We start from the raw sequence: 19,259 nt of genomic DNA on the forward strand, positions 1-19,259 counted from the left end.
GTACAAATCCAACATATAACCTTTGGGGATTTTCTTCCCTTATCTAAAAAAATGTTAGGATAAAGTAAGTTAGACAGGATGTGGACATTACAGAAATATTCCACCAGAGAGTGCATCATACAATGACTCCAGATAAATGAGTTCTTCAGCATGTGCCATTTACCAGCCCAAACTACTGTGACTAAAAAGAGTGAGAAAGGAAGAGCCCCAATCTTTTCACTGCCATAAAGGATAAAAGTGAGTGTGTTTTAGGACAAGTTCTTGAACAACAGCAGCGCTGTTACTGCGTGCTATGAATAAGCAATTAACAAGGTAATTGTGTTTAGGAATGCATTTACTGTGTGTAAAATCACCTGTCATGCAAACTCATGCTTTTTTCAACAGCTATCTTTGTAATTCCTAAGAACAAACTGCAGGTTGTACAAAAAAATAAATAAATCTGTAAATAGTTATTCTTCTAGGTTAGCAACACAAACATGCTTAAGGCTAGGAAAGATTCATGCCTTATTTTAAATCTTTCCAAATGTCTGCCTCATCAACAGATTTTAGAATTTTATCACTCTTTTTCCTCTTCAGACTACAGTAATCAAATAATTTCTTTAAGTAATTCCTTTTCACTTTAATTGCAGCTTTTTAAAAACAGGTTAATAACCATCCATATTTAAACTGTAGATTTTATGAGTTATACTTATTATGCAACCCATTAAAGTTTTATAGTCTTTGCAGAATAAAATAATCATTGATCTTTTTCATCTGAGTGCTATTAAGACAAAGGGCGTAAACATCAACTGATTAAAACATTATTTAAAATGCTTTATAAAATGCTTTATAAAATTTAGTTTTAAGTAATTCCACTCATCAAGACTTGACAAATCTGAAGAGCACTTCATTTGATTTCTTTTACGAGAATGTTTTGCATGCAAACCAAAAGCCTGAGGGACTCCCAGTCCCCAGTAAAGGCTGTGCTATTGCCTTTGCCTTGGATACTATGACTTTTCAACAGCAAGTTATCTGTCAGCCCACTGTGCAGTGCCCTCTAGCAAATGTGTAAGGCAGGATGAAATAACTCAGAAAATCTATTCTTTCACTATTACTAATCATCAGTTAAACAAAGAAGCATGTGAGATATTTAGACCCTATTGATTTTTTTTAAGAATAGAAAGAAACCGCTTAAGTAAATAAATAAAAAAAAACAAACCAAAAACATGGAAAACAAAGCTTCCTGTGTGTCATTTTTAGGTATGTGGAGCCCATTGTGCAGAGATCATTTCCAGCCAACAACAGCGCTCGTGAAAATGCCTTCAAGTTTATACTCGATAACCTACTGTATGGACATTTAGCTAATAGTGCAGTCATGAGCTTATACAAACAGGGTGCTTCTGCCTCAGACCTTTTCAGTTAATTATGGACATGGGAATAGGTGGAGACTAGTTAGAAGTCCACCCATTCTCACATGGCAAAATGGAGCAGCACAAACAGCTGTTCTTCAGCCAGAAGGTGCTGAGTGACCGGAGAGTGATATACTGCCAGAAAAATCCTGAAGAATCTGTGAGCTATCAAATGCATGGCGGAAGTTCACGTGCTGTATGCTCAGCCTGTGCGAAGAGCAACTTCGTGCCTGCATCCACAAAGTAAACACAATCTGCAGGCGGCAATTCCCAAATGACCATCAGCATTGAGATCTGTAAGGACCTTGAATGAGGCCACAGAGCTGAAGGCCAACAGAGGCAGTAGGTAGAGCAGGTCAAACACAGGTGATGCTATTACACGCATACTGGAAATAAGCCTTCCAGATAAATCAAAGCAGATTTACCAAAGACACACATTACACTGCAAAAACTGGAGAGCAACTAGGAGGCAAGCATGGTTAGATAATTTACGTCCACATTACAGTTACAGAGATGAATTCAAGGATACGTATTATAATGTTCGACAAGGTGAAATGACAAAATCTCAGGCTATTTTAAGATAATCTTAACATTCGCTTCCCCAGGAGAACATGCATCCTAGAAACCTGAATTTCTACTGAAAGCCATCACAGAAGGTTGGAGCACCCTTGATACAAATTTAATTTAAATATAAATAAAACTTTTTAATGGATTTTTTTTTATGGTATCTACCCATTTATATCCACAAGCGAACTCCTCTAAGCTCTCAAGACGGCTGTATTCTATGTGGCAAGAGGTGACAGCTGCTCATTATAAGCATAGGAGACTGCTAATTCCCTAATTGGAACATAATCCTAAAACTGTTCAAATAAGTTGTGAGGAACCGGAGAATAGGTTGGGTTGGAAGGGACCATCAAGTCCAACCCCCCTGCCATGGGTGGGGACACCTTTCACCGGATCAGATTGCTCAAAGCCCCATCCAACTTGAGTTTGATTACTTTCAATAATGAGGCATACACAACTTCTCTGGACAACCAACTCTAGTGTCTTACCACCCCCATAGTAAAAAATTTCTTCCTTATGTCCAATCAACCTACCCTCTTTTGGTTTGAAAACACTGCCCCTTGTCCTGTCACTACAGGCCCTGGTAAAAAAAACCTCTCTAATTTTCTTATAAGCCCCCTTTAAGTATTGAGTGGCCACAATAAGGTCCTCCCAGACCTTCTCTTCTCCAGGCCGAACAACCCCAAGTCTCTCAGCCTGTCTTCATAGGAGAGGTGCTCCAGCCCTCTGATCATTTTCATGGCCCTCCTCTGGACCTGCCCTAACAGGTCCATGTCTTTCTTTTTTGGGGGACCCCAGAACTGGATGCAGTGCTCCAGGTGGGGTCTCACGGGAGTGGAGTAGAGAGGGAGAATCACCTCCCTTGGCCATGCTGCTTTTTATGCAGCCCAGGATAAGATTGGTGTTTGGGGCTGTAAGCATACGTTGCTGGCTCATGTCCAATTTTTCATCCACCAGTATCCCCAAGTCCTTCTCCGCAGGGCTGCTCTCAATCCATTCATCACCCAGCCTGTATTGATATTGGGGATTGCCCCTCACAGGTGCAGGACCTTGTTGAACTTCATGAGGTTCACATGGGCCCAGTGAAAGCAATTCCAAAAAATTGCAATGGGTAATTTCACATTTCGATTTCAATTCACATGGGCCCAATGCAAGCAACTCCAAAAACAGGGCCAGGACTGCTGCTAAAATGTAAGGTAACACTAAGAGAAAGATAGCAAGAACACTTTTGTTGATGCCTGGGTTGAAACTTGGAGGAGTCTCACCTATTAGTTGCAGGCAGAGTTCAAAAATTTTTAGAGGAGGTTGCAAAGGGATTAAGGCTAGATTTAGTAGGATGCTCCTTAGCAATGCATCAAGTCCAAAGAAAATAATAGCCATCATTTTGGAGACAACTGCTAGGGATCTGAGACACAACTCCACAGCCGCTCTGCAGTGCAAAGGAAAATAAAAGCCATGCAATCACAGGCAACCATGGGAAGGTTACCTGAGGGCTGCAGGAACACTCATTTATACAAAGTCAGAATATGGGCTCTATTCCCTGCCCATGATACAGAGCATAGACCTATATGCTCTATATACATAGAACAGCCAGAGTATTCCTGGAGATCTGGATCGACCCTAAACTGACTCAAAACTGGAAAAAAAAATGAAGAGCTTAATTTCACCATGCCTCCTGAGCTGTGAACTTTTCCTCTGCATCAGAGAATCAGAGCTTTACTGTTATTTCAAACAGAGCCCAGGGTGTAGATTAAGGATTTAAATGTACAGCAAATAAATCTGGCTAATTCAAATAACTGAATATTTCATACTGATGTTGATTCATTCCTGTTTTGCAAGCACCAAATAAAAACATCTGAATCGCCAGGATTTTCCTGTGTTTGTTCATTCCCTAATCCCTCTTCTTCCCCTGCAGACTTCTTAATGAAATGTCCTGGCCAGTGATGAAAATGTTGTTATAATAAAGAATTTCTGAACCCAAGCATTATTTTTGCAGTCTTCCCTATTTTGAAGAGTATTCAGCTAAACAGCCATAGAGATAGAGACCATAAAGAAGAGTAGTCTTCTAAAGAAGAGTCTTACAGCTCAACTGCAGTGCTATGGAAAGGAAAACAGCAAGCCAACCCCCCTGTTTCTAGACACCTGTAAATGAGCAGCCATGCAAGGAATATCCCCAGAAGCAATAATCCCCTCTGTTTGTCTGACAAATTAACAATTCGTTGCAGTACAGTTCTCCACCTGATAAAGGTCCGTCTCGTGGAAATAACATTAAAAATCAGCACAGACTATATTTTTACTGCCAAGTTCTTCTATATAGGCAGTATTCCATTTTGATTCACATGCAACTGAGGCCATTGTGTTGTCCCCTGACTATCCTCTTCTGGAAACAAAGCATTCTGACAGCATGTCGTCACTACTGAACTTTAACGGGTTTTATACGATGAGGGAAAATAGTCTTGTTATGCTTCTCTGTTCAATTAAGTCAGAAAACATAAAACAAAACCATTATGTAGAGACATACAAAAAGCCTTAGTTTCCCTTTGTAAATTTCAGGCTGCTAATGTTTAGAAAAACTAACATATATTTCAGATTCCTCCTCCAGTCTTCGCTATCAAAAGCTACATCTTATTCATAACATCCAGACAATTGGCACATCATTTCTGCAGCACATATCTCTTCTAGATAAAAAACTGTCCGGGACAAGAGCCGAAGGAAAAGATTTTTAAAACATCTTCTGGCAGCTTTTTGACAGATCTTCTCCACATTTCCTGGCATGACCCTTCCCAGAAGTACTTGTCAGCAAGCAGGTTTTCTACATTGTCCACTTCTATCAGTTGTCTGGCCGCAGTAGCACAAGACTGCATTTCCCAAACAACCACGACTCTACGCTCCGTATGGGCTAACTCAGTGGTTATCGGCAGCCCAGGCAGAGCCCATCAGGAAGACCAGAGCAGGGAGAAAAGAAGCTCCCAGTGAAACAAGCCAGCCATAACTGCCCACTGCTGATACATACAAACACAAGCTTCACCTCTGTAAATAGAGAGTTCAGCCTTTGCGCTGCCCTGGAAGCTGCTAGGGTGTTGCACAGGCTGGTTTTCAGGAAGCAAGGAGCATTACGTTGGTACCCTAACCCAAGCTGCCGCTGGAGTCCTCATCTATGGGTAACAGCTGCTGTTACCTCCTCCTCCTCTCCCATATGGCAAATATCTACCAGGGGAAGGTGAAACATGAAGCCCTAAGTATTGCACCTGGGGCTATTGGCAGAGAACAAGCAAACGGAAAAAACCAAGGGACTGAACAAGGATTACTGCAGATGGATCATGAGAAAGAGATGTCTGTAGAGTAATAGTTCATTTTCCATCCACGTTTAATACAGTTCTGACATTACCACTGCTCTTCCAAGTCACAATTTTCTAGTCAAAACTGTAATTGTGTTTCTCTCCAAAAGGATGCTTCTTTGGGAAACTTTCCACTGGCAGCAAGGGAAGATCAGGCTTTATTTTGGAGTTAGGATGGATCTTTTCAAGCAATATCCCTATTTCTGCTTAGACGCATTTACTCAGATCTACATCGTGGACCTTTTCCCCTACTGATTATGCTCATACTTCAGTCTAAGAAGCGTGACAGAGTATTTTTTAGAAATTTTTCAGGAAAATGTTTAACATATCCTTCAAATAATAAACAAACAAGGAGTGCGATGCATTGTCTGATTTTCTACCTAGTAATGGCAAATGTCCTGGATTTGTCAACTTTAAATTCTGCCTCTCAAGAGGCTGAAATATATAGTTCCGAGAGCTTCAGAAATAAGCAAACCCTGCTTTCTGATGCATCTGTGCTTTGAGGATGATGGACTTTAGAGACTATGAAGTATAAAAAAGATTTAAGTGAGTTTTTTTCTTGTGAGTGTGAGACGGTGCGCTCTTTCTTCCTGCCCGCCCAACCTGACCTTTATCTCCCGTCACCCTGCTCAAGTGATAACCACCAGTGGCGGTCATAAAAATGGATGTGTCTGGTTGTGATGGCTGCATCTGGCTCAAAGGGGATTCGAGGGAGACAGATAACAACACAGTAGCCAAGGGCTTGACCAATGCACCCACCTAAGCACAGTACCAGTAACTAACTAACAAAGAAGAAGAACTAGAAGAAACTAACATCAGTGGTCAGTATGCAAATATGACTATAAGTCAATCATCTTACCCCTATAAATAGTGAACAACCCAAGAGCCTTTAGAGCTCTCCTGCCCTGGAGTGGGCCACACGCCATGATCTCCCCTTGAGTAGGGAAGCCTCTCAAGGTTCCTCCTTGAGGCTGAGAGATTCCTTGCCGCAACAGATCCTTGGTAAGTGACTAAACAGCTTGCTAAACTTCAAAGCTTCACTAAGATTAAATCTTAGATGGATTGTGTGCATATAATCCTTTAGCCATAAACTGTTGATCAAGGCTAAAACTAGGACTGGATCCAACCGCACCTAGACTCCTCCCTGAGAGGTCCTCTCTGAAACTCATGACTCAACGGGAGGGTCTCCCTGATAATTTTCTGACCCTGTCCTCTATGCAATGAATAACCAAGTGTACCTTGCCATCGAATCTTGTTAAACGACTGTCGCATTTACTATCAAACTTTGTTAAATCACTGTTTTATATCAATAAATATATTGCTGCTTCTCTCTTAGGAGTGAAGTAAATTACTCCATCCGTGACACAGGGTCACTTCGGGCCGATGCTGATGTCTAGCAAAATGAAGCATTTCCTCTTAGTCTAAGGACTCATATCAATATTTTCCGACAAGTTAATTAACTTCTAGACTTATATGCTTTGTGGAATTTCTTTGCAACCAACCATCGGCTCCTGAACAGACAATTTCACATGCACTCACAGACCAGCACGTATTCAATACAACTGCTAAAGCTTTGTGTCTCTAAGAACTAGTTCTTAGAAGACACAGACTTAAAGTTTCTCATTCTGCAGATGAAAATGCAGACATATGCCAAATGTTTTCTAAATGAGCTCAAACATTTTTCAGAACAGACAAGTTAATTATTTTTCTATTCCTCTGACAATCTTCAAATCATATTTTAAAAAGCTACATAAGCATTGTCTATAGTCATAGTTTCTTTCATTCATAAAATTTAGCCATTTAAAGCCCATACACTTGATTCATCTTTTTATATCAGATAAACTTGCAATGAGCTTGTGATTCTTCAGGGTCTGCACCAGTGGGCTGTTTTCAGTTTAAGCAGCTGTGTTGTTAAAATTTCTTTTTACATATGACTTGAGGGTATCCATTTGCCTCACAATGAAGAGCACAGCACCTACAAATGTTCAGCTAACCAGATTGTTAATTGGTATGTTTGCTTTACGCTTTCTTGTATAAATAGAAAATGTTCTTTCTGAAATTGGATGGTTCAAAGGTTCATATGTTATCTTCCTAAAATTTCTCAGGTTACTCACTTTTTACGTTTCCCTCTCCTCAGTGTCCAGAGATATTACTGATAAAGGTTTGCACACCCCATGTTACCTCTTCTATTCTCTGCCCCAATGAAAGCTTTTGCCTTCACAGAAGTCAGTGCTGAATGTTCTCCTCAGAGGCGGTCAGCAAAAACTGAGCTAGCTTTAGACCAAAATCATCAGTAACAAAGCAAGTAATCTTATGTTTGCAATAAACTGACATAGAGAGAAAAAATGGTATAAAATGCAACACCTTATTATTATTATTTGTGGTACTTAAGATCAGTATTTGGTTTTGTTAGTTTTGTTAGCATTTGGTTTTTGCATGTGCCTGTGATCCTCCAATGGTAAATTACTTCTGCTTTCACCTCTCCTAATATTTCTATTCCGTTCATCTGAATCCTCAAATTCCCTTAAGACTGTCTGTAGATAAAATTAGAAGCATAACTGCTTGATAAATGAGACCATTCCCCTGTAAACACACAAGACAATGTCAGCACTTCTGTCATCTGATTTTTGAGTGGAATTTAATGTATCAGCTGTGAATTGCTTATGACCTGTCCCATAATGTGGGATTCATCTAACCAAATGTAGATGCAGCTGAGCCAGGTCCTCATTACAGTCAGTAGAGATGAATGGGAACTTTCAGGGTTCACTTCATCTCACGCCAAAGTAGACATACAGGGTGCTTGCATTGCAATCTACCTTTGTGTATTTTTCTCCACTTACAACATTGGAGAAATCGCTCATTATTCTCCATTATCTTTTGTGAAGAAACTTACGCTAATTAGCTCAAATACCTACGCCTATCACAACCAAACTCTCAGGTTGGGTTAGGATTGCCATAATCAGAGACCACTTCTTTTCTCTGAAACATGAGTGAATTTTTACTCAAGTTTCTCCTTGATCATGCTCTTAAGTGAAGGCTGTTGAAAAGTGGTCAGTAAATGACCGAAACTCTGGACTTCCTTCCAGCATCTTGGGAAGTATCCCGAACACGGTGCCAAACTCATTAATTTCTGTGGAATTGTGTGAGGGTCAAGAGGTCTTTAGAATTCCATTTCCTAAGACACAATCTATGACCTTGACATCTCAATCAAGAGTAATGCTAATTTACCCACAACATAGAGAACATCCAGTTTGGGTGTTTGGGGTTCTGGGTCTTTTACTGATCATCTGCTTGGCCTTGGTTTAGCTACAGAATGTAAATGTTTCTCTGCTGACAGTGTAGGATTGTCAAGGAAGTCAACAAATATAAATCATTATCAACAGCTACCACTGTTCATGAGCATGCATGTTTATGAAGATCATTTTTTGGTTAAACACTTGTTTTCTGTCTCACATTCACATACTTAAAGGCCTTGTCAGAAGTCCTAAATAAAGTCTAATATGACTTCTGGGTTACCTTTTTCTTAGGCTGATAATGCTCAGCAGCAGCTGATGCATCCCCAAAAGATTCGTCAGCTTGGAAAGAATTTCTGGTAACACGCAGATCTTCTCAGCTAGCCTACATGTTTGGAGGATGCCATTAACCAGCTCTGGCATATGAGCTAAACATAGCAGCGTTCAATAATGTACTGTTCAGAATGAAAATGGGAACACCGAGGATGACGCTGCACGTCAGCACACATGATGAAAAGGCAAAGGTCACGTTGCAAGGCAAAGGCTATGAGCAGCAAGGCAGGTGACAGCAGCTCTGATGACAGCATCCTCACACTCAGGACTGACATATTCATCAAAGGTGGACTTGGCAGACGGCCAGACATCACAGGAAGCAGGACTTTGCATGGGAACAAACTTCAGAGTGCTGTTAAAAAGGGCTGCTAGTCACACTCTAGAAACCTAGGCTCAGTTTACTGAAAAACTGAAGAGACGACGAGTCTGTAAAGTCCAACTTCAGTGCTTATATCAAATGATACACTACCAAGATGATGTTCAGGAATAACAGGGTCTTGAAAGGAGTCTATTTTTACTTTCTTATTTCCAAATTAATACAAGCACATCTTCCCCCCCTCCCCCAAGATAATTACAGTATAAAATCAGTCTTTGTAAGAAAGAAAGAAACTGCAAATTTATGGAACACAAGATTAACAATTATGCATTAAAATCCATCATTAAAATTGTATTTGAATTACGCAGAGTTAAACAATTAGAAAAACAATCTGAAGACTCTGAACTATGGAAAATCCTGAAAAAAACCAGAAATTCTAATAGATAATTTCTAAAAAGTCTTCTGGCCTATTGCATTAAATACAAACAGTGATCACAAAGCAAAACTGGTAAGAAAAAAAAGCTAAAGCATACTGAGCAAGTCTAATGGCTTATCCGTTTCATTATGAGTTATCAGTAACCTGGTTAAAACCAGCACTTTTAAAAACTTTGCTGCATACCTACATACATTTTAAAATTTGACAAAGTTTCTTTGTAATAAAAAGTTTCTTTGTAATAATTCTTTGACATATTGTTTCTGAGAATTTTAAGACTTGCAGCTTATAGCTTCTCTGCTCTCTATTAATGCTGTGAATTGCCTGAATTTAAGACTGCATAAATAAATATTCTTGACGATTAGTTCGTTTTAATTACTTTAAAGCAAAATGCACATCCATAAAAGATAAATAAATGAACATTTAATTATGGAAATTTGCTATTGATTACTACAAATTGCTTCTAGAATGGGCATGTTCTTTTACTACACTTATTATTGTAATTAAGATTTTTGCATGTTAACTAAAATTCTTTTGGCATGGCAATTTCCATCCCTCTCTGTGTCTCTCGAGGTAGGTAAGCACACACATTCTTAATTTTTTTTCTATATCTAGTATATGTAAATAAGGGAAAGAACTTCACAGAATATGCTCATATTAGAAAGGGGCATAATTCTATAAAGTCAAAATTAACAGGAAACTAATTTAGACTTTTTTTTTTATTTTAGAGCATTACATATCTCAGCCAGAAACAGCCAAATTGAAACATTCATGACATATGTCAGTAAAATAATGAAAATACCTAAGAAGAAATAAGATTTCTACAGTCATAGATAGTATGACTAAGTAAAAAAAAATATTAAAGAGAAATCTAACTTTTTTAACCTAAGGCGCGAGAAATAAAATATCCTAACCTGAAAAAAATACAGTGGATCGTTTGCCAATGAATAGATTACATACCAGCTAATGCTGTTCTCATTCTTACTTTAATTACCCCAACAGTTTTATCTTTTGTAGCCCCTCCAATTTGTAAATTTTAAGCATTTCTCAGGAAGCCTGTTAGAGATGGGATGCAGAATGCCATCACTCCAAGAGTTTCACTCTTGTAGCAAACTGCAGGTTGGTGAAACTCTGCACATCTTAAATCAGAGTGGGAAACTCACAAGCCCTGGGACTGAATATGGCCTGCAACGTTACTGCATGTCACTTGGGATCATATCATTTTTTCCTTCTACATTACTTCTGGCTAACTCTCCGCTAGCCCTTAATTTATGGCCTACCAGCGTGTCTGAAAGAGCTATTTGGCCCTCAGTAAGGGAGAAGATATTCCACGTTTAATTGAGCACATAAAATTCTACTTTGTGCCCTCTTGAGTCTTCCATGGAAACTGTGGCTCACTGAGGTGGACAGTAACTGTTAGGAGTGTACTTACTGCATTGAAGTTGGGGAAGAGATTGACTGCTGCGGCAGTGTCCAGAGGAAACGGAAGAAATGGTTTAATATCCAGCGACGGCTGCAACGGTGGAGCAGGAGGACGCACTAGGGCTGGAAGAGCAGGGCTCTGGCATGTACCACCTAGGTGTAGAAAGAGACAGGAGGTGTTCAGCAAATACTATGATTAGGAAGAGAAAAAAAGCCAACGCAAAAAAGCAACAATAAAAAGCCAATATTGGATTAAACAAATATATTTTTATTTGTCCACTAATTACTGCATTACTGAAAAACAGCACAGCTGACTCGGTGACTGTTGGTTATAATTCTTTGCCAGTAATTGCTTGAGGTATCAATCTATCGTTGTTTAAAATCAGCTGATAAACCATATCTCCCCCTGGATTATCTTCAGCATATGTCTGACTTCCCTTTAGAACTTCAGCTAGTCTCATTCTGCTATAATTTCAGTGTTTCTTCCCAGCCCTATTGCTCAGCCCTTCTAAGGCAAACTGCTCAAGAATGAAAAGAAAAACAACAACTCACTGTTCAGCTCAGCAAAAGTCATGCCATTTGTACGCTTTTGATTTTTTAATTAAATGCTCACTCATGCAGTTTACAGCTTCAGCATCAACCTAAACCTCACAAACACAACATACCTTGCTGCCTCAACAGTTGATCAAAAGAAACCTAAACTAAGAACAATTTCAGCGGCCACCCAAACTCCGTTTGTGGGAAGGTACCGACAAACGGTTTCTGCTCTTGCAAAGGGTGGAGCTGATTCAGACTTTGTATAGCAGAATGCTCCTCCCAGCTAACGCTACCAACCACCAGCTCTGTGGGAACATAATGCAAATGAAGAAATCCCCTTGCATACCAATAAGCCGCTACCTGTTTGCAGCAGACCCTGTTCTACTTATTTGTTTGCCCCTTGCTGCAGCCAGCTAAAAGCTGGAAGGATCCAAGCCCATCCTCTGCTTCCAATGTCTCCCATGTTTTGGTTGCACTCCAAAACATCAATTCCCTGTTAATTAAAGACTATTTGGATCCTAGGAAACTGTTAAAATATGCCAGTGTTCTTCTAATCTGAGAGGCAGGCAACAGACTGTAAAAACCTGCTGGTAAGAGTCCAAGAAACATTTAAAAAAAAAGAAACGTTAAGGGGAGTTTTACCCCACTCATTGAAGAGAGACACAGGCAGACAGACCAACAGAGGAAGAGATCGGAAATCTGTTTCTTTTTTTCCTCTTATACATACAGACACTTCATTAGACAAGCTGCATACATTCTTTAAGAAGCCAAATATAAAATAGTCAGAATGATATATAGAATCTCTCCGTATTTGGCCAGCAAATCTGCTAACAAGGTTTGCAATTTAATGCATCTAATTGAGGGCTAACAGCACAGGATTTAATTAACCAGTTGCAGCAGATCATCCACAGTTCTGCTTCTAGGTATAAAATCAGCTGGAGCCAAATTTTCAAAGACAGTATTTTTTGCCAACTTTCAGCTCCTCTGTGCAGCATTTCATTAAGAAACATTGAAAGGAAAACATTACCCACTAGCAAACTCAAGGTATTGGATTAGGGTTCGCTCCAAACTCGTGCTAGTTTTTTGCCCCAGAGTAACTGACATTTTTGGAGTCATTTCTACATTTACTTTAATGTAAGAGTGTACCAAATGCAGCAGCTAAGGATATGCCAACAGAAAAGCAAAGGGCAAGCAGCTCTGCTTTTCCTAGCTCACCAGCATAGAATCATCAAGTATTTTGTGATTGCCTTTGGTTTGGCAATTGCTGCATTCCCATGGAATTATTACAGAAACAGTGTAAAACTAAATTTAACAGGTCAGGATGACAATAAGGTAGTGTCAAACAGGCCAATGTTACCCCTCTGAAAAGGAAAGGCCCATAAAGATATTATCTTTAGATGCTGGAAATACTTATTTTTTCTCATGTAAAGCTTTTACAGATCATGAAGGGAAGAAGTCACATACAAATCAAAGCATTACTAAGACATCTCCAGGTTGTGTCTGAGATTGTACAGAATCACACAGAAATGCCAAGGTGAGCATTTGCCTGACAATAGCAAAGAAACTGAAGCTGATTAAACACCCTCCAACTCACAGATGCAAAAGCAAACTGGATTGAGAAATATCAGCTATGCTTGGGGATCCACCTTGTCGAGCGTATTGTCTCAGTGCTATGGAGAAGAGCCTCGCAGGTTCGAATTACCTGGAGCAACAGCGTTGCTATCCCATGCTCTTCTATGATACCATGCCATGAAGGATGAAATAGTTCTTTCTGTGATCCTTCCCTGTGGCATGACTAGGCACTCACCCACCTGCCGCTGCCAGCCAGTGCTGCACAAAGTCATCTGGGGACGGGAACACGCTTTAAAAGGAAAAATTCAGCCAGCTCTGCAGGACCTTGGCTGGGACTCAGAGCCTCTGGAACAGAGTTTAAAATCTACCACAGTCCTGGCTGCAGTGGCACAGAAAATGAGTATGTTCAGGAGCACAGCTGCTCTCTGTTTTTACAATACTGTCAGACATGTCCCTTAACGACGAAGCATGTGATAGGTATCATGAAATCTGAGCTTTTGCTTGAAAGAAATTCTCTAATGTTCATGGCTGCAAAAATGAGCTTCTCTTTCCATTTAGCATGGGCAGAGTTGTACTCTAGAACCAGCAACAGAAAACCCGAAGCAATGGCAACCATTTTCGTGACTCAGCTTAACTGAAAAACCTTTGGACAACATTTGGGAATGTCAGCTTTACCATCTAATTCATTAGCAGAGGGACGGAGAGGGGTAGAAGGCCACTGGGAAGAGTTCTTGAAGAGCACGTGTAGAGAAATTCTTATTGTAAAGAAGGCAGCATCAAGGGCAGAAATGATGACAGTAGGAAAACATAAGAACCTAGGGAAAACATGAGAACCTAGAAAGCCAAACTGAAGGGAGAGGAAGAGGAATGCACTAAAACTCATAAAGCAGAATTTACTTTGTAAATCAGCGGTGCTATGTGTGACAACACATTACTACAGCAAGACATAGGTGCTTTTCAGCTTTCAGTATGACTGAACACTGTGTCAAGGTGAGGAACCATAAAGATTGCTTATGACTGGTTTTGTGTTCTGTAGGATAAACTTGTACAGAAAGACCTCCATAACTTTCCCTGTGGAGATGCAACACTGTTGATCAACACACAACGAAGGCTCAATGTCAGCCTTTTTACAGACTTCCTACCAGCAAAGTTTGGAGTTGCACTTCAACAAATAAAGCTAGGATAACATCCCACACCACTGACAGGCTTTGTCCACAGCCTGTGCTTGATGCTCTGTATTATTACCTGAAGTTCACACAGACATCCTTGCCAAAAACTAGGTGCATGCCTGGCCTGACTTAAGAGGTATAACAGTCCCCCCAAAACATAGGGCAGGACAGGTCTAAAGTTACATTTTATGTGTAGCATAATTACAATCACAAATTACAATTTCTTAAAATAGGAGGGTACTAAAGTATTTACTAATTCCAGTGTTACAAGCTAGTGATGTTATAGTCTAACATTTTTCTAAAGAGGAAGAGTCTTTCCAGTCCATTCAGATCCTAAATGGGAGATGAATGTTCCAGACACTTAGGAAATTCATGTCACTGCTTTTACCTTAATTTTCTTTGTAGGAAGCACAGGAATAATACAACCTAGAAGCGTAATTAGCTCAGCATTTTAACCAAGATTGAAGTAATCGTTTGTTCCTTCAATTTTCAGGCAATTTAAAACACGGGCAAGATAATCTCTTGGCCAGAGGCACTGGCAATACATCCAAGGAAATCGTGAGCAAACAAGTTGGAAGAAAAGCTTGCTCCAAACCTATGCCCCTTCCTATATCTCATTGAGACAGTTTTTGAGGACTTCCCCCAGTCTCAGTCAAACTGTGGATTTTTACACATGGATGCACTTTTATGCCTCCAGTCGCATCTAGACATTTTGCGCTACCACTAGGTAATGTGTTTTGCAATAACTTTTAAGTGCAGTCTAGCACGCAATACAGAATTATGCTCTGAGCGCACACAGCCCATGCCGTGCAGAGCTGAGTGTGCAACGTGAGGTTCACGCCGTTTGTGGCATAGCCTACGCAAGCGGTTCTCCTTCAGAAACCACTGGCGATATGATCTTCACCAGTGCAACTTCTTTCTTGCCTCTACTCAGAACCAAGGGAAGAGAACAGAAACATTCAGATGAAGAGACAATTCCTACAGATTCACCCTCAAACTGTCCATTCCATTCCATAAGGCCCTTTCACATTTCATTTGAGTTGGAATGTGAATAAATACTGGGAGGTTTTCCCCCAGTTTTGATTTTAGAGACCATGTTTCACTATGGAATTGAACATAGATTTTTAAAATTATAAGTCTTTCCAAAAAAGAAGAAACCAGATTTCTTTAAAAATGATGAAGTTTTGACCTTATCTTAAAAGGCATTTTTGACACAATTCTTTACAAAAAATTAACAGCTTTGGGGCAAATTTTTGCTTTCAATGAAAAAGCATTTTGTGATAAGAAATTTTCCCATGCGAATTTTTGTGCCCAGTTCACCTGAAATATCCCTCAGATCAGTGTTAGGTAAAGAGTATAAACTGCTGTAAATACTGCCCCTAAACTCTGGATTAAGAGAAGCACAAAGACTGAATATGCATGAAGGAAACAAAAGAAAATAGAGTAAACAGACAGGATAGAGCAAGTTTTTTTAATATATCGAATAATAAATAGTTTCTGGAGGAGGTCAAGATCCCTGTCCCTCAAGTCCCCTAACATATACAGCTCAACAATTTGGCAACTGCATATTGCTATATTTTATGACTTGGCTACAAGAAAGATATGCTACGTCTTCCCCTGCATAGCTTTTCCTCATGCACACACTCATTCCCAATTGTTTAAACTCAACTGCAGGTTTAGTTTCCAGAAAAAGAATCACAAGATCTATTATCAAACAGCCTCTCCTAAGGAAACATTCAGCCTAAATTTTGCAGACACAAATAACGCAGATAATTTTTTTCCAATGCATTTGGAACTTGTAACTGGGCAGGAACTCTAAACTAATACCCCATTAATCTAAATCTTTTGCAGCTCTTCCATCACTAACTATTACCGCCATAAACACCGATTAAAAAAGCAAATCTCTGCAGAATTCTATTTTCATTCCTTCATTACTTTGCAATTCTTTCCTTCTGGCCATGTGTACAGCCATTCTCAATACATCAGAGACACCCTAAACTAATGTTCAATTTCCCTTCTGTCCTGGAGTCTGAGTTTGTTTTCAGTATCATAATTTGGTTTCTCCAAGATATGGATATTTCCAAGTTTTCCACCCCACGTCACGCCTCTCCCACTATTTCCATGATAGCTTATTTGAGTCAAAACAATACACACATTGTGCCTTGGCAGAAGCTCAGAGAACCTTTCAGCTGGTAACTTCAAAAAGTATCTTTAATATTTTTTTTTTATATAGGATCCTAATATCTGGCAGTTCACACCCAGTAAGCATTACAAATATAACTTAGAGAGCCCGAGCCAAATGAGGATTTATTTTTTTTTCCTAGAAAAATTTCAAGAAAACTAGCTCAGGATATTTTAAAGTATAAAAGTGAAGAGACATGTGGGGAGCTCATGCTCTATCTTATAAATGCTAAGAAACTTACATTTGGATAACTCCGTATCAGCTCGAACTTTTAATTCATTATGAATTTAGTTGGCCAATGGGCCAAAGAAAAGTTATATTTGAAAGGATTTTCTTCAACAAGACAATAAAGACATAAGCAATTAAGAACAGTAGGCTAGCCATGAGCAATAATGAACTTCCTTTATCGAAAATATTAGACATCATATTTAGGTCTTCCGTGAATCTGATAAAATGGGAAATCTAAAGACATCCAAAGACAAAAGAATAACCTTCTCATGGATATAACATAGACAAAGCAACATGAATTTTAGATCTGGCATTTAGGAATTAGCTTAACACAATTTGTCAAGACCTATGGTCACCAGGGTACTCCCTTTTATCACTGTATGACAGTCTTCATTTTTGCAAAAGATGCGTTTCTTAAAAACTACTGGATTGTCACTTTAAAGGTAAGTTCAGTTCCATAATAAGCACTACCAGTGATCTAACCTGACAGGGCAAAATAGGCTTCACCTAATCACCAAACTACTTATTAGTAGCTATTATAGTACCCAAGTGACTAAAACATGAGCTCAGCATACAGAAAGTTAGCTAACGTGCAACCTGTGCCTTTTCTGTGCACAAACACATACACTTTTTAATTTTAAATATTTAATTTTAATAGGCTACATTTATCCCCATAATATTCTACATGGGCTGAAAGGAGGCTATGTGTGAACAAATGATGCCCGCTGAGAATTTATTGCTCAGAAACTCTATGTTCTGACCATTTATAGTGTTTGAACTCAGCTCCTTGTAAGGGTTTTTTTTATTGTTGTTGGTTTTTTGTGTGTGTTTTGGCGTTTTTTTGGTTGTTTTTTTTAGGAGGGAAAATGAAGATCTTAAAACAAAGTGGTTTTGACTCCTGCATTGTTCACAGACTTTTTTTTTGGAGAATGCTTTCATTATATAATAAACTCAAAAATATTTAAAAAATGAGGATACCTATATTTAAACACTATATTGTTTCATGTAATCTTAGTTTCAAAAAAAAAAAAAAAAAAGAAAGGAAAAAACCCAACTGTATTAAGTATTTGACACTCACTAGAAAAGAAGAACCCTCAAAACGGGGCTCCAACTACACTGGCCTTGATCCCGCTGACTCTCCTGAGACAAGTTGAGGATCAAGGCCACTTTGTGGCAATACAAGCTTTCCTTTCATAGGTTTTGCTGTTAGTAACGCTAACAGTGGCTAGTCACTTTGAAGAGGATGAATGCAACACTGTCTCAGCTGTGGAGATCTGCAAGTAATTGATTTTTCAGTTCACTGGCCAAACCAAAAAATAAAGACAATTAGGGGAAAAAATAAAATCATTGTGTCAGCTGAAACATTTCTGTCACCCAAAACAAAATTCTATAGTTTGTACTTGGATACTTAACCATTTTTATTATTTAAAGACCGGCAAATTTCAAACATCCAAACCCAAACAATTCAAAACTACTCATTTTAAAAAGATTTTCAAATATTTTCTAAACTCTCTCCCTCTTTTCCTCCCTTCCTTTATATAAAAAAAGCAAAACTCTTCCAGTTTGGCACAAATCAGTACCCACTATTTATTTATAGAGTGCATTTTTCAGCACATACAGTATTCACCTGGAAAGTTTGAATCAGCTCTGGTCACTTACTGCTATTCAAAGTATTATTTTGTCTAGAGACAATATTTATCCTGTGATTCCTGCAAAGTGAGCTAGTTTAGAAAAATAATTCTTTTTATTAGTGTTATTAGTTTTAGAAGCCTGAGGCTATGCATCATACCATTTTAAAAAGTTTTTTCTTTCACACTTACTAGCATTTTGAAAAACCTAAAATCATATCTCCTGATCCAAGAATTTTGATTGAAAAATGTATCCCCCTGTGCACTTAAAGGAGTAAATTTCTCTTTTCGTTGTGTAGAAAACACAATGAAACTTTTTTTTCCCCGTGAAACTACTATTACGATGCTGGACTAGTAAAATGCAGTGTCATATTTGCATGAATACTCTGGTGTCTGTTATCTCCTTTCATTATTGTCCCTTTAGTAAAGAAGCTTAGGTTCCTGCTCCCCTTTTGCAGCCTTATTCCTTCCTGTTCTTCTGCCATCATCCATCTGTACTAACAGACAGGTGGGCCCAGGCTACAGACAACAAAGTCCAGTCTGTCTGAATAGCATCAAAGCGCACAGCACTGTGCACACCTTACCCACCTCAGGTCAGAGCCTCCATGAACCCCACAAAGTATCACCCCTTTCCCCTCATATCTAGAATATGCTATTGCCCACAGAAAATACTTTGCCAATTACAATATTTTTTCTTATTAAATAAAATCTACTGAAAAACCACGATCTGAACTTCAGGACTTAACACTGCCTAGCAATGAATTCCACTAACTCGCTACGAGCAACATAGTCTATGGATTATAAATTGCACAAGGGCAGCAACGAAGCTTTTCATTTTAGCAACATGACCTACCTAATTGAGCTCTTCAGAATCCTTTGAGGTTTTATTCCAGTTGGTCACACAAATTTGGATGAT

The 19,259-nt window shown here is 39.0% G+C and overlaps 1 protein-coding gene across 6 annotated transcripts in view; it reads right to left on the reverse strand.

Annotated features, from left to right (window-relative positions):
* The window catches only part of ZNF385D (zinc finger protein 385D), a 438,606-nt gene that overhangs the window by 130,204 nt on the left and 289,143 nt on the right, over nt 1-19,259 (reverse strand). For all 6 annotated transcript variants that reach the window (XM_074575015.1, XM_074575014.1, XM_074575017.1 and 3 more), the window contains one exon: nt 11,038-11,180. In XM_074575015.1, the coding sequence (XP_074431116.1) occupies nt 11,038-11,180 (143 nt within the window). The remainder of the gene's footprint in view (nt 1-11,037; nt 11,181-19,259) is intronic.

Source organism: Larus michahellis, chromosome 2 (assembly GCF_964199755.1).
Source record: "Larus michahellis chromosome 2, bLarMic1.1, whole genome shotgun sequence".
Taxonomy (NCBI): Eukaryota; Metazoa; Chordata; class Aves; order Charadriiformes; family Laridae; genus Larus; species Larus michahellis.